Source organism: Gopherus evgoodei, chromosome 2 (genome assembly GCF_007399415.2).
Source record: "Gopherus evgoodei ecotype Sinaloan lineage chromosome 2, rGopEvg1_v1.p, whole genome shotgun sequence".
Classification (NCBI taxonomy): domain Eukaryota; kingdom Metazoa; phylum Chordata; order Testudines; family Testudinidae; genus Gopherus; species Gopherus evgoodei.
The window spans coordinates 213,440,901-213,468,216 of NC_044323.1; the positions used below are offsets into that span (position 1 = coordinate 213,440,901).

Here is a 27,316-nt window from a genome sequence, read left to right on the forward strand (position 1 = left end):
CTGCAGAGAATCCACCAGCAAGTGACCCATGCCCCACGCTGCAGGGGAAGGGGAAAAACCTCCAGGGCCTCTGCCAATCTGCCCTGGAGGAAAATTCCCTCCCGAACCCAAATATGGCGATCAGCTAAACCCTGAGCATGTGGGCAAGACTCACCAGCCAGCACTCAGAAAAGAATTCTCTGCAGTAACTCAGATCCCATCCCATCCAACATTCCATCAACAACCACTGGGCATACTTATCTGGCGATAATCAAAGATCAGTTGCCAAAATTAGGCTCTCCCATCATATCATCCCTTCCATAAACTTATCAAGCTTAATCTTAAAGCCAGGTATGTCTTTTGCCCCCACTACTCCCCTTGGAAGGCTGTTCCAGAACTTCACTCCTCTGATGGTTAGAAACCTTTGTCTAATTTCAAGTCTAAACTTCCTAGTGTCCAGTTTATACCCATTCGTTCTTGTATCTACATTGGTACTAAGCTTAAATAATTCCTCTCCCTCCCTAATATTAATCCCTCTGATATATTTATAAAGAGCAAGCATATCCCCCCTCAGCCTTCTTTTGGCTAGGCTAAACAAGCCAAGCTCTTTGAGTCTCCTTTCATATGACAGGTTTTCCATTCCTCGGATCATCCTAGTAGCCCGTCTCTGAAATTGTTCCAGTTTGAATTCATCCTTCTTAAACATGGGAGACCAGAACTGCACACAGTATTCCAGGTGGGGTCTCACCAGCGCCTTATATAACGGTACTAACACCTCCTTATCTTTGCTGGAAATACCTCGCCTGATGCATCCTAAAACCGCATTAGCTTTTTTCACGGCCATATCACATTGGCGGCTCATAGTCATCCTGCGATCTACCAATACCCCAAGGTCCTTCTCCTCCTCTGTTGCTTCCAACTGATGCGTCCCCAATCTATATCTAAAGTTCTTATTATTAATCCCTAAGTGCATGACCTTGCACTTTTCACTATTAAATTTCATCCTATTACTATTACTCCAGTTTGCAAGGTCGTCCAGATCTTCCTGTATGATATCCTGGTCCTTCTCCGTATTAGCAATACCCCCCAGCTTTGTGTCATCCGCGAACTTTATTAGCACATTCCCGCTGTTTGTGCCAAGGTCAGTAATAAAAAGGTTAAATAAGATTGGTCCCAGAACCGATCCTTGAGGAACTCCGCTAGTAACCTCCTTCCAGCCTGACAGTTCAACCTTCAGTACAACCCGTTGTAGTCTCCCCTTTAACCAGTTCCTTATCCACCTTTCAATTCTCATATTGATCTCCATCTTTTCTAATTTGACTAATAATTCCGCATGTGCAACCGTGTCAAATGCCTTACTGAAATCGAGGTAAAATAGGTCTACCGCATTTCCTTTGTCTAAATAGTCTGTCACCTTCTCAAAGAAGGATATCAGGTTGGTTTGGCACGATCTACCTTTAGTAAAACCATGTTGTACTTTGTCCCAATTACCATTGACCTCAATGTCCTTAACTACTTTCTCCTTCAAAATTTTTTCTAAGACCTTACATACTACAGATGTCAAACTAACAGGCCTATAGTTACTCGGATCACTCTTTCTCCCTTTCTTAAAGATAGGAACTACATTAGCAATTCTCCAGTCGTACGGTACAACCCCTGAGTTTACTGATTCATTAAAAATTCTCGCTAACGGGCTTGCAATTTCATGCGCGAGTTCCTTTAATATTCTCAGATGAAGATTGTCCGGGCCCTCCAATTTTGTCCCATTAAGCTGTTCAAGTATGGCTTCTACCTCAGATGTGGTAATGAGTAGAATATGTGGCATAGGCTTAGGGCTGCGACAAAGGTATTCTATTCTAACCAGTAATCAAAATACTCCCTATGTGCAATATGGTCAAGATATTCATTCTTTATTTTTAAATATGCAACCATAATACTCTTAACATAGTTTTCTGTATTCAGTTTCTTTGTGCTCTTCTAAAACAAATTATACCTTATGAATGTGTACTTATGTTAACTAGTTTTTCCATTGTTAATTTCAGCCACTGCATTTTTCCTAGTTATGCTATTTTGAATAAATAATTCCTCTCCTTCCTTTATAGTTGCACCTTTCAAATAGATATGAACCCTCCCCAACATTGTCCAGATTTACTCTTTAGTATCTTTATTAGTCTTCCAGTTATGTATTTATTTGTACAATGATAACTCCCAGAGGATCATCTTTCTGGTGGCTCTTTTATGACTTCCTCCAATGTATGTATCATTATGGTAGTGAGGGTCTTGGAGATCAAGGCAGATTTCCAGGGCAGCTATGCACCAAAGCCCTATAGTATGGAATTATTACTTCCCTTTTCTGTGGTGTGAAATCTCTACATGTATATCAAGATTACATTGCCCTTTTGTGCTGTCCTATTACATTGAGAAATCATGCTTAAGTTGCTGTCCACTTTCAGAACTACTACTTTTCAGTTATTTGCCATCTATCAAATTCGTTACTTGATTTGTATTTCCCCAGCTGCATTAGCTTGCATTTTTCCAAATTAAATAAAGTTTGATTTTTGTCTATAGGCCCTGTGCATTTTGTCTATCCTCACTGGTGTTTGCAGTAAAATTTTAGTGTTGTATGCATATTCCGGCTAAACACACCCCACTTAGTTGTCATTATCCTTTCATGCTGCCAAATGTCAGGCATTTCAGTTCTGTCACACACTCCCTTTTCTTAGCTGGTTCTTACATATCCATCTGAGCTGCTGTCCTATGTTTTGGCCACCTGGTGTCAATTTGGCACCTACTGAGTAGTCATCTGCCTGCTGCCTCTCTTGCCATTTCCTCTGCTGGATCAGGATCTGAAAAGGGCAGCTAGGAGGATTTAGCAGTGGCATTTGAAGGAGAAGGCAGGACAGCAACATAAGGTGAGGGATGTATTATCCTCAAGCTCCCACATCTGCAGCCTGCCCATCCTTCCCCTAGCATCCTCAGCACTCTCTAAATCTCTCCAGCAACCCACAAACCCACAGCAGTACCAGCAGCCCCAGTAACCACACATACAGCTACCTCTTAGCTTCCATCTTCAGCACTCACCCAGCTTTGCCAGCCAGTGTTGCCAAGTTTTATGCAGCTGCAAGTCCTACTCCTACCTTTGATTGGACAGCGTGTGTTGACTGTCAGTTTAGGCTTCAGTTTATAGTAATGCAAATTATCTGCTACTATGCAAACATTAAATTTGTATAAAACACAATGCATGGAACAGAACAGAATTTGTCAGATTGGGCTGTGCCTTTTTAGTCCTTCAGCTAGTTTTCAGTCCATTTGACATTGGTATCAAAATGAATTCGAATTAATTTTGAGAGTAGGATTTCATGAAACACCCTGTCAGATGTTTTGTGAAAATCCAAATAGTGTATATCTACAGTTTATATGTCAGGAACAAAATAGCTTTGGCAATACAGTGACTGTGTAACTTCACAGACAATAATGGAACCAAGCTATAAATCAAATCAGACTTTTTACACTACAACACTTGTATACCATCAGTTATAGTAAGTGATTTTCAGTTGAATTATTTCTTGCTTTATGTAATAGTTACAAATATCTTGAAAAATCAAATTAAGCACCACCCTTTTTATTTATTATTATGTACAGCTTCCAAAAATATATTTAAATGTGCTTCAGTTCCAGTCTAAAATTGTGAGATTGACTGTTGGTGCTGTTACTGACTTAATCCTGACCTGTTTCTACATCCGTGTAAAATGAAGTTTACATTATTGAGTAATTTAGTCTCTAGAAGATTTGTATTATTGATGATATTTTGTTGTGATTTAATACATATCAAACCAAATGGCGTAATTATTGTTTGCTGGAGTCGTTCTACAAGTACCACATTGTAGATACAATAGTCTTACATAGGGGTTTTTGTTTTCCCTGATGCTTTTGAATAGCTGAGGTTTAATATTTCAGACTTGATAACCACCCTGACAATGAGCTCCTTATGTTGTATCCTGGTTCAGTGTTGGAACTAATGATCTTGTAAATGCAGGGTCAGAGACTATTAATTACAAAGACTAGCTTCTTAGCCAAATTGTCAGTCACTCTTGTCAAGCAGTACCCAAATCCTGAAAACTTCTTTCTGTTCCTTCCATTGTATTTCTTTAAAACATGAACATAAAGTTTAGGATCAAATCACTAAATCTACTGAGTTTTAAAAGGAGATGGAAGTGTACTTTTATATATTCTTTTAAGTATTTTATGTAAAACAGGATTCAGGTCTATAGTTTGGTAATTTAAAGATGACCTATAAATGACTTTTAAAATTAGATTTATTCCTTTTTTGCATGTTTATGAATCTCATAGACTTTAAGGCTAGAAGGAGCCATCATGATTATCTATTCCAGTGGTCACCAACCAGTAGATTGCGATCAACTGGTCGATCCTGGAGCCTCTGCCAGTAGGTCTTGATTTCCAGCCACTAAAAGTCCAGCGGCACAGCAGCACTAAGGCTGGTCCTGTGCTGCTCCCAGAAGGAACTGGCATGTCTCTGGAGCACCTAGGCAGGGGAGGCCGGCAGCTCCACGCGCTGCCCCTGCCCCCCAGCGCCGACTCCGCAGCTCTTATTGGCCAGAAACTGCGGCTAGTGAGAGATCTGAGGGTGGCATTTGCGGCCCTGGCGGTGGGAGGGGGCAAGCACCTCACACCCCCTCCTGCACCATAGCCCCTTCCTGCACCCAAACTTCCTCCCAGACCCTGCACCCCAACTCCCTCCTGCATCCCAATCCCCTGACCCAGGCTTAGCCCAGAACCCTCTCCCACACTCTGATCCCCTCAGCCCCTGCCCAGAGCCTGCACTCCTTCCTGCCTCAGCCTGGTGAAAGTGAATGAGGGTGGGGGAGAGCGAGCGATGGAGGGAGTGGGGAATGGAGTGAGCAGGGCAGGCAGATCCTGAGTTGATCTTAAATTTAAAAAGTGATCTTGTGCATAAAAGGGTTGGAGATCACTGATCTAGTCTGACCTCCTGAACACTGCAGGCCACAGAACCTCACCCATCTACTCCTGTATTAGACCCATAACTTCTTGCTAAGTTACTGAAGTTCTCAAATCATGATTTAAAGACTTCAAGTTACAGAGAATCCACTGTTTACACTGCAAATGACCCATGTCCCATGCTGCAGAGGAAGATGAAAAACCCCAGGGTCTCTACCAATGTGACCTAGGGGAAAATTCCTTCCCAACTCCAAGTATGGTGATCAGGTGGACCCTGAGCATGTGAACAAGACCCACGAGCCAGAATTCTCTGTAGTAGCTCAGAGCCCTCACCATTACCACCAGCCTTTGGAGATGCAGTATTTGCTACTAGCAGTTGCAGATTGGCTACATGCCATTATAGGCAGTCTCATCATGCTGTTCCCTCCAAACATTTATCAAACTGTCTTGAAGCCAGTTAGGATTTTTGCCCCCCAGTACTTTCTTGGAAGGCTGTTCCAGGACTTCACTCCTCTGATGAGTAGAAGTCTTCATCTAATTCGAAGCCTAAACTTCTTGATGATATCCATTTGTTCTTGTGTCAACATTGGCGCTTAACTTAAATAATTCCTTCCCCATCTTGGTATTTATCTCAATCATGTATTTATAGAGAGCAATCATAATTCCCCGCCGTCTTCTTTTGATTAAGCTAAATAAGCCAAGCTGTCTCAATCTCCTCTGATAAGGTAGGTTTTCCATTCCTTGGATCATCCTGGTAGCCCTTTTTCTGTATATGTTCCAGTTTGACTTCATCTTTCTTAAACATGCGAGACCAGAATTGCGCACACAATTCCAGATGAGATGTCACCAGTGCCTTGTATAATAGTACTAACACTTCCTTGTCTATACTGGAAATACCTGACCTGATACATCCTATGACTACATTAGCCTTTTTCAAGGCTGCATCACACTGGCAGCTCATAGTCATCCTGTGATCAACCAGTACACTCAGGTCTTTCCCCCTCCCCTATCGCTTCCAACTGATAAGTCCCAGCCTACAGCAAAAATGCTTGTTGTTCCCGAAGTTCATGGCCTTGCACTTTGCACTATTAAATTTCATCCCATTTCTATTACTCCAGGTAAACAGGATGAAGCTCAATAAAGATAAATGCAAAGTGCTCCACTTAGGAAGGAACAATCAGTTTCACACACACAGAATGGGAAGAGACTGTCTAGGAAGGAGTATGGCAGAAAGAGATCTAGGGCCCATAGTGGACCACAAGCTTAATATGAGTCAACAGTGTGATACTGTTGCAAAAAAAGCAAACGTGATTCTGAGATGCATTAACAGGTGTGTTGTAAACAAAACACAAGACGTCATTCTTCCGCTTTACTCTGCGCTGGTTAGGCCTCAGCTGGAGTATTGTGTCCAGTTCTGGGCACCGCATTTCAAGAAAGATGTGGAGAAATTGGAGAGGGTCCAGAGAAGAACAAGAATGATTAAACGTCTTGAGAACATGACCTATGAAGGAAGGCTGAAGGAATTGGGTTTGTTTAGTTTGGAAAAGAGAAGACTGAGAGGGGACATGATAGCAGTTTTCAGGTATCTAAAAGAGTGTTTTGTTCACCTTAGCCTCCAATGATAGAACAAGAAGCAATGGGCTTAAACTGCAGCAAGAGAGATTTAGGTTGGACATTAGGAAAAAGTTCCTAACTCTCAGGGTAGTTAAACACTGGAATAGATTGCCTAGGGAAGTTGTGGAATCTCCATCTCTGGAGATATTTAAGAGTAGGTTAGATAAATGTCTATTAGGGGTAGTCTAGACAGTATTTGGTCCTGCCATGAGGGCAGGGGACTGGACTCGATGACCCCTCGAGGTCCCTTCTAGTCCTTGAGTCTATGAGATTTCAAGGTCATCCAGATCTTCTTTTATGATACTCCGTGTTGGCAATACCTCCCAATTTCATGTTGTCTTCAAACTTTATTAACACACACCCACTTTTTGTGCCACTATAATTAATAAAAATGTTAAATAAGATAAGGTCCCAAGACGGATCCCTGAGGAACTCCACTAGTAACCTCAGTCCAGCCTGACAGTTCATCCTTCAGGCATGAGCCATTGTAGTCTCTCCTTTAACCAGTTCCTTATCCACCTTTCAGTTCTCATATTAATAACCATCTTCTCCATTTTAATTCGAACTTTCCCATGTGGAACTGTATCCAATGCCTTACTAAAATCCAGGTAGATTAGATCTTCTGCATATCGTAGGCCTGAAAGGTGGGGGGGGGGAACGGAGCAGGGGCTTCCCCCTTAAATATCAGGAATATCTAGACTACTCGTCCCTGGCTTTTCACTCCACAAGGAGATAAGAGTCTGTATTAGTGCTTTTAGGGGCATTTGCAAGATCAGGCCCTTCAGACCGTAAACTCCTTACACGAGAGGATAATTTAATTGTATTGTAAAGCACTATTTGGATCTATGATAGCGATTTGAGTAATAAGTGAAGTTGGAAAGCATTCAAGGTATTAATTTGTTTTAAAATTCTAAATCAATAAAAGAAGAAAATCTGGGTAGTACACTGCAGAAGCATCTTCCTACCACATTTGTGAATGCCAGTCTCCAGCAGCCCAAAATCAGTGAGTTGTAAAATGTATTTGAAAACATCTAAAGGGACAGCATCAACTTGAAAATTGTATATGTCTAAAAAAGCCCCCAAAACGCTATATTGACTAGTTACAGGTAGCCCCCAAGATAGCAGAAAGGCATACAATGAGAGGGAGAGAGTGCCTCTGTCCCTCTCGCTTTTTACTGCAGCTTGCTGGCATGGAAGTGTAGGGCTTTTTATTATGCAGGAGACAGGCTAGAGGCAGAAATGTAGCAGCCTGCCTGCTAGTTAATCATTCTCTGAGGCAGAAATGTAGCAGCCTGCCTACGTAGTAACATTGTTAATGTTCCTATTGTTAGTTAACTGTTCCCATGCTCTGTCAATTCCCCCAGGAGCATAAAACCTGTGAAAGTTTTAAGGTCCCTACATTGCTCAAGTGATGTAAAGGAGCCTTATTATAAATGACGGTAAGGGAATCCTCAGCTAGGAAGATCTCTGTGTTTTCTCAATTTTTTTCCTGTGCAAAAGTGCCACAATGGGGTTATAGTACATCTCAGGATTTATTTTACTTACCCATTTAAAAAAAATACTAAGGGCAAATAAATATTTACCAAGCAGCCAATAAAATGTCAGGACAGTCAGAACCAAGCACTTCCCGAAGTACCCAGCCAGGTCCAGGACAATGAATAGCAAAACTGTATGACTTTCATGTGTGAAAGTCTGAGCAATTTAAAATGACATTCTACTTTTTTCCTTCTCTTTGGATTTCTGTAATGTAATTTAAATCCAGGGTTATAACTGGAATGCAGGGTATTTAGTTACCAAGTGTTTGTAACTTAGTTTTCGTGTGTTTTGGAAATGCTAAATAGTTATTGAGACTTTTTTTCTGTATTGTAGTTTAAATAAATTACCAAAACAAATGAAACTGGTGTGATTATATTGCTTTATTTTGACAAAATATGCAAAATTTTGAATTTGTTGGTGCTGAATTTGGATTTTTCTTGGTGCAGAATCCCCCCAGAAGTAGTGTGTAAGGTACCATAATTTGGGTGACTTTTGTCTGGTTTATTTGGAGATTTGTAGAAAAATTTTGCTTTGGCCCCAGATCTAACCTACCACTTTTAATGGCCCTTTTAGTGGCATAACTCTTTTTGTGGGTTTAAATGGGGGAAGTGTCCAAAATCAGACATTAGTGTAAATTTAGTTTCAACATGAGCTATGGAGTACCTACTATTTCTGTATAATTCAAACATTATCTTAAGTTACCAGCCATTCACAATAAACACATGCAAGTATTTCATTTATTGTTTTCAACTTAATATTTTTGCTGATTATCAATCACACTTCTCAGATAGAAGAAACATTACAGAGAGCAAAGTTGCCATAACCATAAGCAGAATTATCTATTGAAACTTAATAGCTTTTAGTCACAACTGAAGAGGTTTTTTTAATCTATTTCTAAAAGCATTTACCTGTTGCTCCTTTATTTTAGGGATGCAGAGAGGCTTGAAGAGTTTTATACCAAAAATCAGCAGCTGAGAGAGCAACAGAAAGGACTTCATGACACTATCAAAGTTTTAGAAGACAGGTGAGTGAGGTTTTTTGTTTTGTTTTTGTTTTGCTGGAGGGAGAGGAGAGAAGGGCTGGACCAAATTTTTTTCATGTATACTCAGAACATCATAATTAAAGGGAGAGGTAGAAAGTGAAAATCCTCTTACATACACCTCTACCCCAATATAACGTGACCCGATATAACACGAATTTAGATATAACGTAGTAAAGCAGTGCTCCGGGGGGGTGCGGGGCGGGTTTGCGCACTCCGGCAGATCAGAGCAAGTTTGATATAACACGGTTTCACCTATAACGTGGTAAGATTTTTTGGCTTCCAAGGACAGTGTTATATCAGGGTAGAGGTGTAATTGTATTTTTTCACAGGTACCACAGTGCTTGGTGCAATACAGATACATAGAAAAGAAAGAGGTCAACCTGGAAACAATGTGGCAACTTCTAAACAAATTCATATCCTCTACAAAAATTGCTGTAAGAGGTGTAAATTAAATGGGAAATTGACAAAACTCCAGAGCAAGACAAGATCCTGCCCAGGATTCTAAAGGAAATGGCAAAATAAACTAGAAAGCATTTATTAGATTACATTTTCTATTTTAAAAATCTCATGACAACTGATTAGACATCCTTACAGTAGATTATGATTTTCAGGGTTCTTTTCAAGCTCCTTTAAGCTTTGTCTTTTTCCCCCAATCTTTTCTCATACTCAGCTGTTCACTGATCACTACTTGCTCCATTCTGTTTTTTCCTTTAAGTTTGGATGTCATGTGACTTGTTTGTTTAATCTATTAGTATTGAACAAAACTAGTATGCATAAAATTATATCAAATCTCCTATTAGTCTTTAAAAGTGTCTGGGACCAGTATTATGTTACTTGTGTATAAAACTCACTACTTAAAGGCTTTTAGAATGCATTGAAAGCAGGAGTTCATAATATATTGGGACTATTTTCCTACTTATCTGCTAGGTGAAAATCCACAACAAGGTAAAAGCCTTATAGTTTGCTTTATACCTGTAAATTCTTTGTAAAGGGGAATAAGACCATTCAATAGTGTAAGGTCCTGAACTTTTGACCCTGCATGGACAAAGTAAAGAGATACCTGGCAAGTTCATCCATTTGTTACTTAGCAGACAAGGTACTCTTGTTCTGAAAAAGCAAGAGTATTTAAGACTGTTTGATTCAAGGAGGAGAACCATATTACAAACATCAAATTTACCTTTCAGAATACCATGTGTTTAATGTGGTTATGATAAGAAGAGAGACTACTAAACCATCCTTTTTACAGTCATTATCCATTGCTATAGTATCAAACATAATCAGTTTAAAAGCCAAGATGAGCATTAGCCCTAAGAAAAATCAACCTAAGATCTGAAAATTCAGCTGTATTCTTTCTGCTTCTTAAGTTACCAGGAATAAATTCTTATTGCAGAAATACAGTATTAACTGGCAATTATTTTGATAACCCAAGTAAAACAGAATCCAACTCTGTGTTCCATAACACTTTTGGTTCTTCATTGCTAACAATAGTAAACAAACACTTGGTTTTGCCTACAAAGTGAACAAATATAACGTAATAGGGAGAGAATATGTCAAGTAAAAAAGTGATATTCAGACAAAATCCTTTTCTGACCACAAATATACTTTAAGGGCCTGGTCCAAAGCCCATTGAAATCGGTGGAAACATTGACTTCGGAGACTTTGGATCAGACCCTAAGTATGTGTGTCTGAGTTATTAGTTACATGGGGTTATTATTCCATAGTGAGTGGTTATTATTGATTACTGGTACAACTTGCATATTCTTTTGCTTCATTTATCATGTTCATATTTTATGTTCAACGTGTGTCTTATTTTTGCATAATTTTGGACAATTTTTAGATAGAAAATAGCTAAACATTAGAATTACAATTATTAAATGTCTAATGCTTCATTAAACTGAGGCTTACAAGAAAGTGATCTACTTATTTATTTACCTTGCGTTAGGTGAGCTGCTCATTTAAGTGGAGAGAAGAGGTTGAATGTTGGTAGAGAGAGGTGTCAGAACAACAGAGTTGAACCTCTTGGTTTTGCAGTGGCAATAAGCAGGAGGGTTTCATGGCGTCGTACAGCATAGTGTGTGTAACTTAACGTTACTTATAAAAATAACTCCTTTTATATATTATAGAATTGTATTGTATATTATAACCCTGATCGCTTTGCTTGTATGTTGTATCATTCTTTTTAGATTGTATGCTTAAGAGGATGTCTCTTGCCTTTTGTTTGAAAATTGCCTAACACATTTTGGATGCTGCTGAAATAACTAGAATGCATATATACAAATATTAATATAGGCTCTCACTGAAATAAATCAGCATTCTTCACTAAATGGAAATAACTTGATAGGTGTTTCAAAAAACCCATTTTGAAAATTTGTGTATATAATTACACAAACTCACATAGACTACATGTAGTAATTTTCTCATCTCATATTTCCTTGGCTATTTAACATATGACTAATTACTGAAGTCTTCTTTTAAATCTCAATGCAAAGTAAACGTTCAATTCTGTTTATGTACCATTATTCAAGTATCAATACATCAAAATATGGAATGTCTCCAATTAGCAACCTTCTGCATAGTTGTCAACAGCTTACTACTTCTATTGTTTCAAAAGCCAATTAAGTACCAATGTCTGACTTACGTATGACTAGAGCTCTACCAAATTCGTGGCTATGAAAAATGCGTCACAGACCATGACATATGCTTTCCCCCCACCCATGAAATCTGGTCTTTTGTGTGCTTTTACCCTGTACTATACAGATTTCATGGGGGAAACAAGCATTTCTCAAATTAGGGGTCCTGATCCAAAAGAGAGTTTCAGGGGGGTCACAAGGTTATTTTAGGGAGGTTGTGGTATTTCCACCCTTGCTTCTGCACTGCCTTCAGAACTGGGCAGCCAGATAGTGGTGGCTGTTGGCCAGGCACCCGGGGCAGCTCTAGGTATTTTGCCGCCCCAAGCACGGCAGGCAGGCTGCCTTCGGCGGCTTGCCTGCAGGAGGTCCCAGGTCCCGCGGATTTGGCGGCTTGCCTGTGGTAGGTCCGCTGAAGCCGCGGGACCAGCGGACCCTCCGCAGCCAGGCTGCCAAAGGCAGCCTGCCTGCTGCCTCGCGGCAACCGGCAGAGCACCCCCCGTGGCTTGCCACCCCAAGCACACACTTGGCGTGCTGGTGCCTGGAGCCGCCCCTGCAGGCATCCATCTCTGAAGGCAGCACCCCCACCAGCAGCAGTGCAGAGGTTAGGGTGGCAATACCATACCATGCCTGTCATAAACAGAGGGTTACGAGTCGATGTCTCTTTTACCTGTAAAGGGTTAAGAAGCTCAGTGAACCTGGCTGACACCTGACCAGAGGACCAATGGGGGGACAAGATACTTTCAAATGTTGGTGGAGGGAAGTCTTTGTTTGTGCTTTTTGTTTAGTTCGTTGTTTGCTCTTGGGTCTAAGAGGGACCAGACGTACACCCAGGTTTTTCCCAATCTTTCTGAATCAGTCTTTCATGTTTCAAAATTGTAAGTATAGCCAGGCAAGGTGTATTAGTCTTATGTTTGTTGTCTTAACTTGTAAATGTGTCTTTTTGCTGGAAGGATTTTTACCTCTGTTTGCTGTAACTTTGAATCTCAGGTGGGGGCGGGGGGAGTCCCTCTAGTCTATATGAATCTGAGTACCCTGTAAAGCATTTTCCATCCTGATTTTACAGAGATAAATTTTACCTTTTTCTTTCTTTAATTAAAAGCTTTCTTTTTAAGAACCTGATTGATTTTTCCTTGTTTTAGAATCCAAGGGATTGAGTCTAAACTCACCAGGGATTGGTGGGGGAAAGGAGGGGGGGATTATTAATTCTTCCTTGTTTTAAGATCCAAGGAGTTGGATCGGTGTGAAGCTTCCCAAGGCAACCCAGGGAGGGGAAAGTCTGGGGGGAAAAGGAGGGGATGGTTAATTTCTCCTTGTAAAGACCCAAGGGGTTTGGGTTTTGGGTTCCCCAGCGAAGGTTTTGAGGGAACAGAAGTGTGCTAGACACAGACTTCTGGCTGTTGGCAGTGTTACCAGATCTAAGCTAGGAATTAAGCTTAGAAGGCTCCATGCAGGTCCCCCACATTTTTACTCTAAAGTTCAAAGTAGGAGAAAAAACCTTGACATGGTGAGTAGCGTTGGGATTTCTAGGACCCAAAAGCCAGTAGGATGTCTTTTTCTCTCTTTTCTAGCTGCTTGGAAAGCAGCCTGAGGGCAGAGGTGTTAAGTTTTTTTAACAAGGATCTTTGTTAAGAAGAGGCTTCAAGCTGTGAGCCAGCAGACAGACAGCAAAAGGCATTTACAAGTGAATTGTTTTCTTTCTTTCTATCTCTCGGGTATAGCTAGTTAGAAAATCTCTGTTAACCAAGCAGCCTGAGCTGCAGAGGGGTGCGGGCAGCACAAGAAAGCAGAAAAATGAGTGCCAAGAAAGCAGTTAAACAGGAAATGGCTAGGCTGGACGGAGAAGAAAAAGCCAAAGAGGCTGCCCACAGAAGAGCTATAGAGATGAAAGAAAAAGAGCTGGAGATGAAACAAAAAGGAATAGAAATAAAAGAAAAAGAAATGGAAGAGAGGGAAAGAGAGAGAAAGCATGAACTGGACTTAGCACAGGCTAGGCTGGATGTACCAGCCAACCCTAACAACCCTTCTGCAGGTACTGTTCCCCATCCCAGGAAATTCCCCACCTACAAGGCAGGTGACAATACTGAGGCCTTATTAGAAAATTTTGAAAGGGCCTGCCTTGGGTACATCATCTCAACAGACCAGTACGTGATAGAGCTGAGGCCACAGCTTAGTGGACCCTTAGCAGAGGTGGCAGCTGAAATGCCTAGGGAAAATATGAACGATTATAAACTTTTTCAAACCAAGGCCAGAATCAGAATGGGGCTAACACCTGAGCATGCCCGTCGGCGGTTCAGAGCCCTAAGGTGGAAACCAGATGTGTCATTTACCCGACACGCCTATCACATTGGAAAGAATTGGGATGCCTGGATATCAGGAGCAAATGCTAGCTCTCTGGCAGAGCTGTCCTTCCTAATGCAAATGGAGCAGTTCTTAGATGGTGTTCCTGAGGAAATAGAAAGGTACATCCTAGATGAGAAGCCCAAAACTGTAACCGAGGCGGGGGAAATTGGAGCCAGATGGGTGGAAGTGGCAGAAAAGAAAAAAGCTACTAGCACGGGGAGCAAATATCACGGGGCAAACAGAAAATAAACCCTGTCACCGAGGGCAACCCAAGACCCCACCTACAACCCAAGGAAAGCCCCAGACACCCTATTGTCCCACCTCACCAGTCTCCAGCAACCCACCTCGGCCCAGTGACCAGTCAGCTGGGCGATGTTTTAAATGTAATGAACTGGGACATATATAGGCCAACTGCCCCAAGAACCCCAACCGAGTGCAGTTCATTACACCACAGTCACACCAAAGATCCCCAGGCCCAGATGCCTCTTAGATACCCTCAGAGCGAAGGGAGACTTTGAGAGTGGGCGGAAAGAAGGGGGCACAAGTGTCAGCTATCCACCAATCCTTATTGGACCCCATATTCATCAATCCAGAGGTCCAAGTGACAATTTACCCCTTCATGTCAAAATCTGTAAACTTGCCTACAGCTAAACTGTCTGTCCAGTACAAAGGCTGGTCAGGAATGTGGACTTTTGCAGTCTGTGACAATTATCCCATCCCCATGCTACTGGGGGAAGACTTGGCCAACCAGGTAAAGTGGGCCAAGAGGGTGGGAATGGTTACACGCAGCCAAGCCAGGCAAGCTTCCAGACCCACCCCTGTGCCGCTATTACTTCTGCCTTCAGAGTGGTGGAGAGTGGCGACTGCTGACTGAGGGCCCAGCTCTGTAGGCAGCAGCACAGATGTAAGAGTGGCAATATCATACCATGCCATTGTTACTTCTGCGCTGCTGCTGGTGCCAGCTCTGTCTTCAGAACTGGGCTCCCAGCCAGCAGCCGCTGCTCTCCAGCCAGCCAGCTCTGAAGGCTGTGCCACCGCCAGCAGCAGCACAGAAGTAAGGGTAGCAGTACTACAACCACCCCTAAAATAACCTTGCTACCCTCCCCACCATGACTCCTTAAAATTACAGCACCATAAAATTTCAGATTTAAATAGCTGAAATCGTGACATTTATAATTTTCTTAATTCTATGACTGTGAAATTGACCTAATGCACTGTGAATTTGGTAGGGTCCTATGTATGACATTCTTTCTAACAGATGGAAAATTTAGTTTTTAATTTTTCCCATAGATTAAGAGCAGGATTATGCGATCGCTGTGCAGTAACTGAGGAGCATATGAGAAAGAAACAGCAGGAGTTTGAAAATATCCGGCAACAGAATCTTAAACTTATAACGGAACTTAGTGAGTATTATCTAGTATAATAGTCCCCAAGACAAAATACAGTCTGTTATAAACTTTGCTATATTGTTTGTAAACTGGTGATTATACATCTTGCTATAGGTTGAGAGAATTCCCATATTGTGCCTTTAATGAGCCTAAGAAGTTCAATAAAGCAAGAACACTCCCATCTGTGGTCTACAAAACAAAATAAATAAAAGAGGCAGTTTTTAGTCATTTTACTTTCATATTAACATGGAGTGAAATCCTGTTGCTGTAATCTCATTGTATGCATTTTGTTTTTATTCTCTCATGGTTATGGCCCTATCAAATTCACAGTTCATTTTGATCAATTTCAAGGCCAGAGGGTTTTGAAATTGGTCAGTTTAATGTTTTCAGATGTTTATGTCTGAAATTTCAGGCTGTCGTAATCCTGGAGGTCCTGACCCAAAAGAAAATCCATTGGGGTCGCAAAGCTGGTGAGGGGGTCACAGGATTGCCCACCCACAGCTTTATGACACACACACCCCATGATCCCCTTTTGGGTTGGAATCCCCAGGGTCACAACACTCTGAAATTTCAGATGTAAACATATGAAAATGTGAAATTGACTGATTTAAAAACCCTCTGGCCTTGAAATTGATCAAAATGGACTGTGAATTTGATAGGGCCATAACCATGAGAGAATAAAAACAAAATAAATACAAAGAAAATATATAAGAAGAAAAAGGAACAGAAGCATGACAATAAAGAGAAAATGAACAGAGGAAGGTGGGACCTGGCATTGCAGCAATCGGGGCATTATGGGAAGAGGCATGGAGATGAGACTGTGTGTGTTCTAAGTGTGAGGTGTTGGCAGAAATAGGAGAGATGGAAGAGATGATATCAGAGATGTAAGTCAGCGAATTGTGATGAGTCTTTCTAGTTTTAATTTCTACTATTACAGCTTCCAGTATCATAGTAATGCATTATTGTTTCTCAGATGATCAGGTTATTTTGGGGACCAAAGTTTAAGCCTTGATTATGTTGCTTTCCATGGTCTCTCTGTCCCCAGTCTAGGCAGTTATGTCAAGGAACCCAGAATTAGCTGTTCAGTTTGACTGAAAAAAACTCACATCCAAAATTAAAGTAACTACTAATTACATGGAACTAATTAACGTGATCCAGTAATTTGAAGTAACTTTGCTGTAAAAAATTAATTTACAACAATGACTCACTTGAATACTTCTGTTTTTGAATGTCAATAAAAAAGTAGAAGTTTACAGTTTTACAATTGTGTAATAATCTGATCTCTTGCTTCCTAGTCATGTTAGACTCAGAGGAACTAACAAAGGTCAAATGCAACATAAGATTAGTGTGTGTGCTATGTTTCACTATATATTGCAGTGAATGAAAAAAACAACTTACAGGATGAAAATAAAAAGATATCTGAACATCTTCAGCAGTTGCAGAAGCAGATGGAGTAAGTTCCTTTTTCTCAACATTAATTTCAGAAAACATGACGTCTGTTTAATTCCTCAAACTTGAGTCAGATCTCTTAATAAATTGTCCAATGAAAGTCCACTTTCATTTGGAATTAATAAAGAACTGAAAACAAATATCTTGCTATCTCAATATGCAGCATTTTCCCTTATTTTACACTGTGTGTGTGTATGTGTGAGAGGGAAAGAATTTTCTGTAACCAAGTGATTGGACTTATTGATAGCTTTAAGAGATCTTGGTCATTATGAATATGGAATTTAAATTCATATTCACTTATATCAGTGTAAATACTCAGGTTATTCTTTCTCGCCCAGATGAGATTTTAGAAAAGAGATTTCTAAATTAGATATTTAGTGAGAGGGGGACATCTCTGGCAAGCAGTACATTTTGCAAGAGACCCCAAGTATAAATGCAGTCCAATGACCTACTTATTCACTAATGTAATATAATAGCACATGTAATATTGTACTTAACACAGAGATGATGTTGCATTGTGGGAGAGCGAGCTAGTATTCTTTCATGGAGCTATGATGCAACACCACTCGAAATATTTTGTTCAGTTCTGGTCTTCTAGTGATCAGTCCTGTGATGGCAGGAACGTAGACTAGAGAAACTAATAGGTCTCTTTTTCAAGCATATATAATGAAATGAGATCTTTACTGTGTGGTTGTCATCCTAGCAAGGTCTAAAACTGTCTAAAATTACTATTTCCAAAGACACTTATGAAGGTATAGAGGAAGGCAGTCTAGATTATAGGAAAACTGTATTGTGTGTTCAAATCCTATTTTACTAGAGGTCTTGCTACCATCCGTGGATGGAGAGATCAGAGGCTTCCATGTTCAAATATTTTGGGTGGTTTCTGGGAGTCTTTCTATATTTCAGGAATTATGTATTTGGTGTAGTGTCTTTATGGACACTATATGTTGGAGATCCTTTTCAGCAGGATCTGAACTGAACTTTAAACCCTTCTTCTCTGGCTGTTTTATGTTGTTCTATTTTGGAAGTCTGTCTGAAATAGATCAGGAGAAAGGTAGAGAAAAATATTTCTTACATGCTATTTCAGTTTCTCAGTTATCTTGTACAAGACTGAGTAGCTACTAATATTGAATGGAGATTCCAGCAGTTAGTTCATGTTTGCAGGATAACTGAATGGATAAAAGTTGAGAAAATAGGTAGCCAGTATTACTGCTTTCGTAACTGGTTCTTGATAGTACTTAGTGAATTTCATGTAGAGAATTTCAAGTCAAGCAAAGTGTTTGATAGCAGGTGGCATAGCTCAGGGCCGGCTTTAGGCCGATTCGCCCGATTCCCAGGAATCGGGCCCCGTGCCTAAGAGGGCCCCGCGCCTTAGACACTTTTTTTTTTTTAAACTTACCCCGGGTCCCTGGCTGCGATCTGCTCAGGGGTCTTTTGTAGTCCCGCTCCCTTGAGCGAAGTACAGACAGGAGCGCGGTAGGCCCCGCAGCCCCGGCTGGCGCCCCGGCCAGAGTGCGGCACGCCCCGCGGCCCCGCTCTCCCGGCTGGCGCCCCGGGCAGAGCGCGGCACGCCCCGCGGCCCCGCTCTCCTGGCTGGCGCCCCGGCCGGAGTGCGGCACGCCCCGCGGCCCCGCTCTCCTGGCTGGCGCCCCGGCCGGAGCACGGCACGCCCCGCGGCCCCGCTCTCCTGGCTGGCGCCCCGGCCGGAGCGCGGCACGCCCCGCGGCCCCGCTCTCCCGGCTGAAGCCCCGCTCTCCCGGCTGGAGCTCTAGCCAGAGCGCGGCAAGCCCCATGGCCCTGCTCTCTCCCGGCTGGAGCTCTGGGCCTTTAAATAGCCTCCAGAGCCCTGGGGTAGTGAGGGGCTCCAGGGGCTATTTAAAGGGTCAGGGCTCCAGCTGCCTGCCTCTGCCACCCCGGTCCTTTAAATAGCCGCCAGAGCCCCGCCACCTCCATGCATTCCCCAGGGCTTCCGCGGCTATTTAAAAGGTCCAGGGTGAGGTAGAAGCTGGGGAGCCCCGGGCCCTTTAAATAGCCCCCAAAGCCCTGGAATAGTAGGGAGCTTGGGGGCTATTTAAAGGGCTGGGGCTCCAGCTGCCTCTGCTGCATCCCCTGCCCTGCCCACACCAGCCCCGCTCCCCCTGCCTGCAGCCAGCTCTGCACCCCGTGCCCACAGCCAGTCCCTGTCAAACCCCCTGCCGCGTCTCCAGTCAACCCCTGCCACACACACCTGTGGCCCTGCCCAAAGCCAACCAGCCCCACACACACTGCTGCCCGCACCAGCCCTGCACACCCTGCCCTGTCTCCAGCCAACTCCTGCTGCACCCCCCTGCCTGAAGCCAGCCAGTCTCACACTCCTCTGTCTCCAGCCCTGCCAACCCCTGCTGCATCCCCCCGCGGCCCTGCCTGAAGCCAGCCCACCCCACACACCCCCAATCTCCAACCAGCCCCGTACCCCTTGCCCTGCCTGCAGCCAGACCCTACCTCCAGTCAGCCCCTGCCCTGCCTCCAGCCAGCCCCATGTCCACTTGTGCCCTGCAGTTCCCAGGGCAGTAACCCTGCACACCTGCTTCAATGAGGGGGGCAGGGAGCAGCTGGGACCCACACGTGTGAAACAGCAGTCATTAATAACCAATCAACAGCATATATGATGCAATGTACATAATATATAATTTTATTATTTATATAGTTATGGAAAGTAAATAATACATGAAAGAAATGAAAGGCTTTTTTTTCCACTTTTTTTTTTTTAAATCATCCCTGTTAGGACCCCGCCAAAAATGTTCAAATTGGGCCCCACACTTCCTAAAGCCGGCCCTGGCATAGCTCTAAGGTTTCAATATTTTCTGTGACCACTTATTTGAAGAGAAGCAGCATAACCCACACATAAGTACTCACCTTGAAGTGTTCAAAGAAACAAACTTAGCAGGTAAAAAATGTACCCAAGTTGACACTTAGACTGCCTTTAGACTTGTCAGACAAATTAAGCCTAAGCAGCTCAGTCATTATTGTTGATTGAGTTGATAGATTTCTACATTTTTTTCATTGTATTTCCAGCTGCTTTTACAGAAGTCATTACAAGTTACCTTAATGCGCACACAACATTTTTTTCCCCTGTCGGTTTGATCAAATCTTGCTGTGTGACTTTGCACAACTCACTAATCTGTGTGTCAGTTTTTGTGGGTGGTGAAAATTTATCTTTGTAAAGTACTTTGAAATCACCAGTTTAAAGGCACTATAAACATACAGAATTTTATTTCCTCTTTTGTTATTTTATTTTATTGTATAGCTAGGTAGTTCCCTCAGTCATTGAAGATTTTGCTTGGCAGTTTCTCCACATTTCCTCCTCCTCTTCCTTTAGATCTAAGTCCTTGCAACCTACTTTCCAAAGACAAAAAAGTGGTCTCCAGTCTCTGTTTCCTCTTGAGAGGTCAAAAGGAGAAGTAACATTAAGGAAAAATGGCAAAAGCGGCCTGACTGAGTTTGATTTCCTTAACTCTTTGTCTTCACTTTTCTTTCATTTTCTTTTCCCATGTGACAATGAAAAGTACTTCCCGTAAGAGGACAAAAAAAGATAAAACATTCTGTTTATCTAGTTCAGAGCTCTCTAATTAGAGTTTCTTCTTTCCCTCTGTGATCCCTGCCACTTCTAGATATGATTTCTTGGGAGAAGCGGTTTACCACTTTATTAAACCGGTTTTTGCACATCATGTGAGTAGACTCTGAGACCACACAAAACAGGGTCAAGTGAACTTCACGCTTACTGATCTATGCGTTTTTAAACATGTATCAGGTGACTTCTTTCTCTAAAAGGTGGCACAGTTTGGAGTATAGGGCTCTCTTAGGAGTTGTCTTAATCATCTAAAAACAAATTAAATAAACGTCTCTATAGGGCAGTCAGTAAACCGTAGCATGAAATAATATGTGGGGGAAGATTGTCTCTGAGCAATTTTAGTAACATTAAGGAACTTCAAATTTGCCTGGTAGCATCTCTCTTATTTTTTATGTTCTTGAGGAATATAGGAATGCCATAATGGATCAGACCAGTAGTCTATCTTCTTCCAGATCTTGACATCAAAGGTGACAAGTACTTAATGGTTCTTACTGCAAGAAATTGACTTAAGCCCTGAAGCATGAAAGTTTATGAAGTTCACAGGATGTTCTAGCCCAGGGGTCGGCAACCTTTCAGAAGTGGTGTGCTGAGTCTTCATTTATTCACTCTAATTTAAGGTTTTGCGTGCCAGTAATACATTTTAACATTTTTATAAGTTCTCTTTCTATAAGTCTAACATATATAACAAAACTATTGTTGTATGTAAAGTAAATAAGGTTTTTAAAATGTGTAAGAAGCGTCATTTAAAATTAAATTTAAATGCAGAGCACTCCAGACCAGTGGTCAGGACCCGGGTAGTATGAGTGCCATTGAAAATCAGCTTGTGCGCCGCCTTCGGCACACATGCCATATGTTGCCTACCCCTGATCTAGCCTTTCTGAATTTCTTGTTAGGTCTGTCTCTTCTAATAGTCTGGAGTCATGATATATATTCTGAATCTGTGATTATCATTTTCTTAAGCTGATTTTCATAAATTTCTTAAATTTAAAGATTTAGCTCTTCATGTTGCTGTTTTCAGGTTTTATTTTAGCTCTGAGTTCTGTCCTTAGGGGGAGAGAGCAACAAGCAATGGAATTGGAGGAAGGGATCATTCCAGATTCACCAGTTCAATCACTTTCACTATCAGTGGTTAATCGTATCCGAAGAAAGAAAGAGAACAGGCATGTCCGATACACAGAGCAAACACATACCGACCTGGAGCATTCTGACAGCACTAATGGTAAGAGTGTTTTTAGTCATCTTTTTCTATAGTGGCTTTTCAAGATTTTAAAGGGGAAAAGAAAACAAAAGCCACATTTAATTTGGAATTCATAAGATTTAAAATTTATGCAAATTCAAAAAAAGTGAATTGGTTATGTATTGTAATAATTGTGCCTGTGCTCTAGGGTGAAAAGTTGTTTTGATATTAACCAATATGCTAGTGGTATGTTTAAAGTGTGTCCTACTCTCCCAAGGTTTCTGAATTCCCATATTAGTATATGATTTTGGCAGACAATAGATTTTTCTGAATCTTACTCTTTCTAGAACTCCTAAATAATAAAAAGAAATTGAGGGGCTGAATCCAGATCTTGTTCAGATAATTAACAGATGTGATAATGCACCCATTGTTATAATAGATCAATTGATTTACATTTTAAATGGAATTTATTTTAAAAGTAATTGCAAAACATGGCCTCTTCGGGATACATGTTTAGGTTTCAGAGACTTCAGAATCAAACTTGTTCAGTTTGTAGGCACAAAGATTTTTTTTCCATCAAATCAACTCTGAAAACTGTGCCTAGGAATCATAAATTCATAGACTTTTTCTTTTTTTTCTTTTTTTTTAAAAGTCCAGAATCATTATGATGATCTAGTCTAACATTCTGCATAACACAGGCCAAAGAACATCACCCAATAATTTCTGCATCAAGTCTATTAGTTCTGTTTCAGCTATAGCATATCTCTTAGAAAGACATCCAGTCTTGATTTAAAGACAAGTGATGGAAATTCTATCATATCCCTAGGTAAATTGTGCTGCTGTTAATAACCCTCACCATTAAAAAGTTGGAAGTCTAGCTGTATTCTTTCCTTCACATACAACCTTGCTAGTAATAGTTTATTTAGTAAAAGCTGTACCCTCAGTTAACACCTGTGTAAACCAGGTGTTACTTATTGTTAGATATTTGTTAATAACCATTCAGGACTTCACTCTACCATCTAGGCATCCCTGAATTAGTGTAGTAACACTTACCTAAAGTTTGGAATTGCACTTTCTGCTGTATGTATGCTTGTTACACCACCTAGTGGAGAACAAAAGAAAAGCCAATCTGCCATGTTCAGTTATTGCAGAGAAGCAGCATCAAAATTAACAAAAGAGCCATCTGAATTGAGCAACTGCAAAACATGTTTTTCTGCTATAGAAATCTTGCTTACATTTGTCTTGTACACAAACCCATTAATACTGCAGGCATTTAGATGAATCTAAACTTGGTCTAAGATATTCACTTAACCAGGACCGGCGCTAGGGGTTTGAGCACCCTAGGCGGACGGCAATTTCGGCGCCCCGCAGCTCCGGTAGAGCTGCCGCAGTGGTGCCTGCGGAGGGTCTGGTGCTCCGCAGCTCCAGTGGTGCCTGCGGGCGGTCTGCTGGAGCCGCGTGAGCAGCCGACTGTCCGCAGGCACGACTGCGGCAGCTCCACCGGAGCCGCAGAGCACCGGACCCTCCGCAGGCACCACTGCGGCAGCTCCACTGGAGCCGCCTGCCTCCCCTTCCGGCAAAACGGCGCCCACCATTTATTCTGGCGCCCTAGACGATTGCCTAGGCTGCCTAAATGGTAGCGCCAGCCCTGCACTTAACAAGTGTAAACTACTTTAATAACAATATAAACTATTTTTAGGTGCAGTAAGATTTCCTGCATATATTATTATGATACACAGGATGCTTGTTACTAGATTTGAATATTGTATTCCAGATGCTCATACTATGTTAATTTATTTCTTGTGAAATAAGAATGTATCCTGCAAATATAGAAGCCTCTGAATAGTTATAAATATAAATTTTTAATAGGCTCTTTTCTTTTCAGGAATAAAAATAGAAAATATTAATCACAAAGTATATTAACTATTCTTACAGGCTGTTGGTACCATGCTGGAAAAGGTTAACTATGTATCAGTGTATAACCATACAAAATGTCATGCTTGTAATCCAAAGTGAAGTTATTCACTATATTCACCATTGTCTTCACTGACCTGCTGGTGGGACAGCTGAAAATTATCCCCTCTAATAGTAAAATTTTTAAGCAACTGCCTCCCCTTTCAGCTGGCAGGTGTACAGAACATAGGCTTTGAGTAAATGGGGTCTAACTGTAACGTGTTACATACATAACTGTGATTTGTTGCATCAATGATAAATGATAATTATCTGTCAGAATATCTTTAATGTTATTTGGCTGGCTTATTTTATGCTTGCATGTTAAAATACTTTTCTTGAGCACAATTTCATCTCAAGAAATGTAACTTCTATTTTGTTGTTGTTTTTGTTTGTTTTTCCCTTCAAGTCTTGATCATGGAAACACTTTAATTTTAAGCATGTGAAGATAATGGGACTGCTCACATACTTAGTTAGGTGTGTGCACAAGTGTTTACAGAATTGAAACCCTAGTCTGTACCTATTTATTATTATGAATCCATGTCATATCCAATTTAACGTTTTTATTTTTATTCCTTTATCTAGCATTTGGAAAAGTTCCATTGTCATCATCCACTCAAATTCCTAAGCACTGTGGAAAGGAAATACTAGTGGCTGACACCTGTGACCAAGAACTGTCCCCTATAGCAAGTAAATACTAGGTTTAATCATATTTATTTCATAAGGGAAAAAACACAGGCAGTTATGGGTAACCAGTAACTCAAATTCAATTTGTAGTTTTCAATTCGAGCTCAGGATCCAGAAAAAAGGAGTAATCTTAATCCCATAATTTAATGTGGATATTTCCTCAGTGAGCTGGCATACACTCCTGAGATCTATTTCCCATTCTTGTCACCTAGTTCCACTGTCATTTTGGGAAAGTCTTTTAAGGTTTCTAACCATTAGAGGAGTGAAGTCCTAGAACAGCCTTCCAAGGGGAGTAGTGGGGGCAAAAGACATATATCTGGGTTCAAGACTAAGCTTGATAAATTTATGGAAGGGATGGTATGATGGGATAGCGTAATTTTGACAATTAACTCATCTTTGATTATTAGCAGGTAAATATGCCCAATGGTCTGTGTTGGAATGTTAGATGGGGTGGGATCTGAGTTACTACAGAGAATTCTTTCCTGGGTGCTGGCTGGTGAGTCTTGCCCACGTGCTCAGGGTTTAACTGATCACCATATCTGGGGTCGGGAAAGAATTTTCCTCCAGGGCAGATTGGCAGAGGCCCTAGAGGTTTTTCGCCTTCCTCTGCAGCATGGGGCACAGGTCACTTGGTGGAGGATTCTCTGCACCTTGAGGTCTTTAAACCACGATTTGAGGACTTCAATAACTCAGACATGGGTTTGGGGTTTGTTACAGGAGTGGGTAGGTGAGATTCTGTGGCCTGCGTTGTGCAGGAGGTCAGACTAAATGATCATAATGATCCCTTCTGACCTTAAAGTATATGCGTCTAATGTCTATAAAATAGATTAAAATACTGAAAGTGCTAAAACTTACTATTCTTGTAGTCGTCCAGCGCTGTCTCCAGTACAAGAAGTTATAACTAAAATCTTCTCTCCCATTTGATTCCAAATGTTTAAACTTGGTTTCTGTTCCTGTATTCTTGGCATAATCATGAGTTGGTGTAGCTTAATTTTTTTTCTAATTTACTTTAGAAACAAATGTCAAGCTTGTAATTTCCAGACATTTCAGTTTTCTGGATTTTTCTGGGAAATATTTAATTAGATGACTGGAGATGGCACTGTTTCAGAAAGTATTCCTGTAGGACTCTTTAGTGTTTGTCATCTGAAAGCCCATTATTGCCCCCTGATTTAATGAACTGAGCTGTTCTACAACTCTGTAAGAAGGCAAGTTTGCCTTTATTTCCCTAATCTAAATCTTAGATGAATAAATTTAAAGGAAAAAAAACTACAAGTATTGAATGGAAATATGCATTCAGTCAGTTCACTGTTTCATATAATGCAGTGAATAAATTGTGTAAAAATTTTACAAAATTGTGAACATTTCATATTCCATATATACAGTTAAATAATTAGAAATTCTGTGAAACCATATGGCATTAAAAATAAAATTTAAGTTGTCGGATCTAACAGGCACCTGTTTTAGAGCAGATCATTCCCTCATGTCTGTCGCCATGTTTGTTTTTAGCAGACAGCGTAGATTTCTTTCAATGTGAGATTATTTTTAAAGTAATTAACTGTCTGGAGCAATAATCTTAGTTTGAATTTTAAATTCCTCTATATTACAAGCAGATAGTCAATGTTTAGAGATAGTAAATACTCTAAAATATGTTAGGACAGTTAGAATAAGGTCTTTCTTTTAACCTAGTTGGAGTAATTTGCCCATAGATTAATGGGCCATCCTGAAATGCTGAGTTTCATTGGCAGTAAATTTACTCTGGATAATGTTTTCAAAATGGAAAAATTCTTCACTCAGAAGAATTTCCAGGAAAATGTGAAATAAAATGTGGTTTTGAGCACTATGTAGCATAACATCGTACTGAAATGCAATATAATAATTAAATTTAATGATCAGTTTTAAAAAAATCTGATGTTAAATAAGCCTGGTAAAACTGCGTTACTCAGGGCCAAATTTTCCAAAATAGCCAAGTTGCATGTTCTTAATTGGCATGGTCAGGTGCAGATAATTGCATGTTACACTACCTATTTTGTGCATGTAGCTGCATGCTTTGGCCTGCAGTTATCTATTTGCATTAGCAAATGAGTATTTAAATTTACAGTTTATGTAGCTAATTCTAAAATCTTTTTCAATTAGTTAATTAAAGAGCAGACTGAAGATTACAGCCAATTAGTGTATTATCAGTTGCTATGTCTTCTGCAGAAATTTAAAATGACTGTGGTTGGTGTAGGTGTAAAGGATATCATCATATATCCCAACATCCTTAAAAAGTCAGTATATGACCATATAAAAACTGTTCTATTATTACTTCAGCATACTTTTCCTAACACCACTTCCTAAACTCAATTTTCCCTTGAATTGAGATGGAAGTACTTTGGTACCTGGGAGTAGAGTTTTGGGGGCTTTTGTCACAGAGGCATGATAATACCATATCATCTGCTTTCCCTACTCAGGATTTTTCTTCCTTTATGATCGACAAGGAGGGGTTTTGGGGACAATGCGGAAATCAAAGGGAACCCAATCCATTCTTCTGAGTCCATTTGCTCTGTGCTTCTATATCTATTTGGATATTGCTGCTATGCTCAGCATTCTACTTTTCTGCCTGGCTACCAGAAGAGAAGTGTGTTGGAAAAGGTAGCCATTTCCAGATATGCAGAGACTTCAGGAAAGAAATCTGTGACAGCTTGTGAAGCATAGTCTTTGAAGCTAGCCAAAGGCAATGACTCTTTAGCTCTGTAGTTTGACTGAAATCTTAATATTCTTATTTTCTGCTGTCTACTTAACCACTAAAATCAGATCAGATATATTTAGTGCTTAAGTCTGTAGTGAGATTTTACAGTTTATATTTTATAAATGTAATCGTTAAGACTGAATTAATTAGGTATCTTAAGTACATCTTAAAAATGCAGTAACTAAGAAGTAACCTTGCATAGAACTCTG

The 27,316-nt window shown here is 40.8% G+C and overlaps 1 protein-coding gene across 4 annotated transcripts in view; it reads left to right on the forward strand.

The window, feature by feature from the left end:
* RBBP8 (RB binding protein 8, endonuclease) overlaps window positions 1-27,316 on the forward strand; it is a 78,027-nt gene that overhangs the window by 21,828 nt on the left and 28,883 nt on the right. For 3 of the 4 annotated variants that reach the window (XM_030552908.1, XM_030552907.1, XM_030552910.1), the window contains 5 exons: window positions 9,035-9,130; window positions 15,409-15,521; window positions 16,884-16,959; window positions 21,615-21,784; window positions 24,278-24,382. In XM_030552908.1, the coding sequence (XP_030408768.1) occupies window positions 9,035-9,130; window positions 15,409-15,521; window positions 16,884-16,959; window positions 21,615-21,784; window positions 24,278-24,382 (560 nt within the window). Of the gene's footprint in view, window positions 1-9,034; window positions 9,131-15,408; window positions 15,522-16,883; window positions 16,960-20,656; window positions 21,147-21,614; window positions 21,785-24,277; window positions 24,383-27,316 lie in introns of those variants that run through there. The other variant, XM_030552911.1, reaches the window with a different exon arrangement.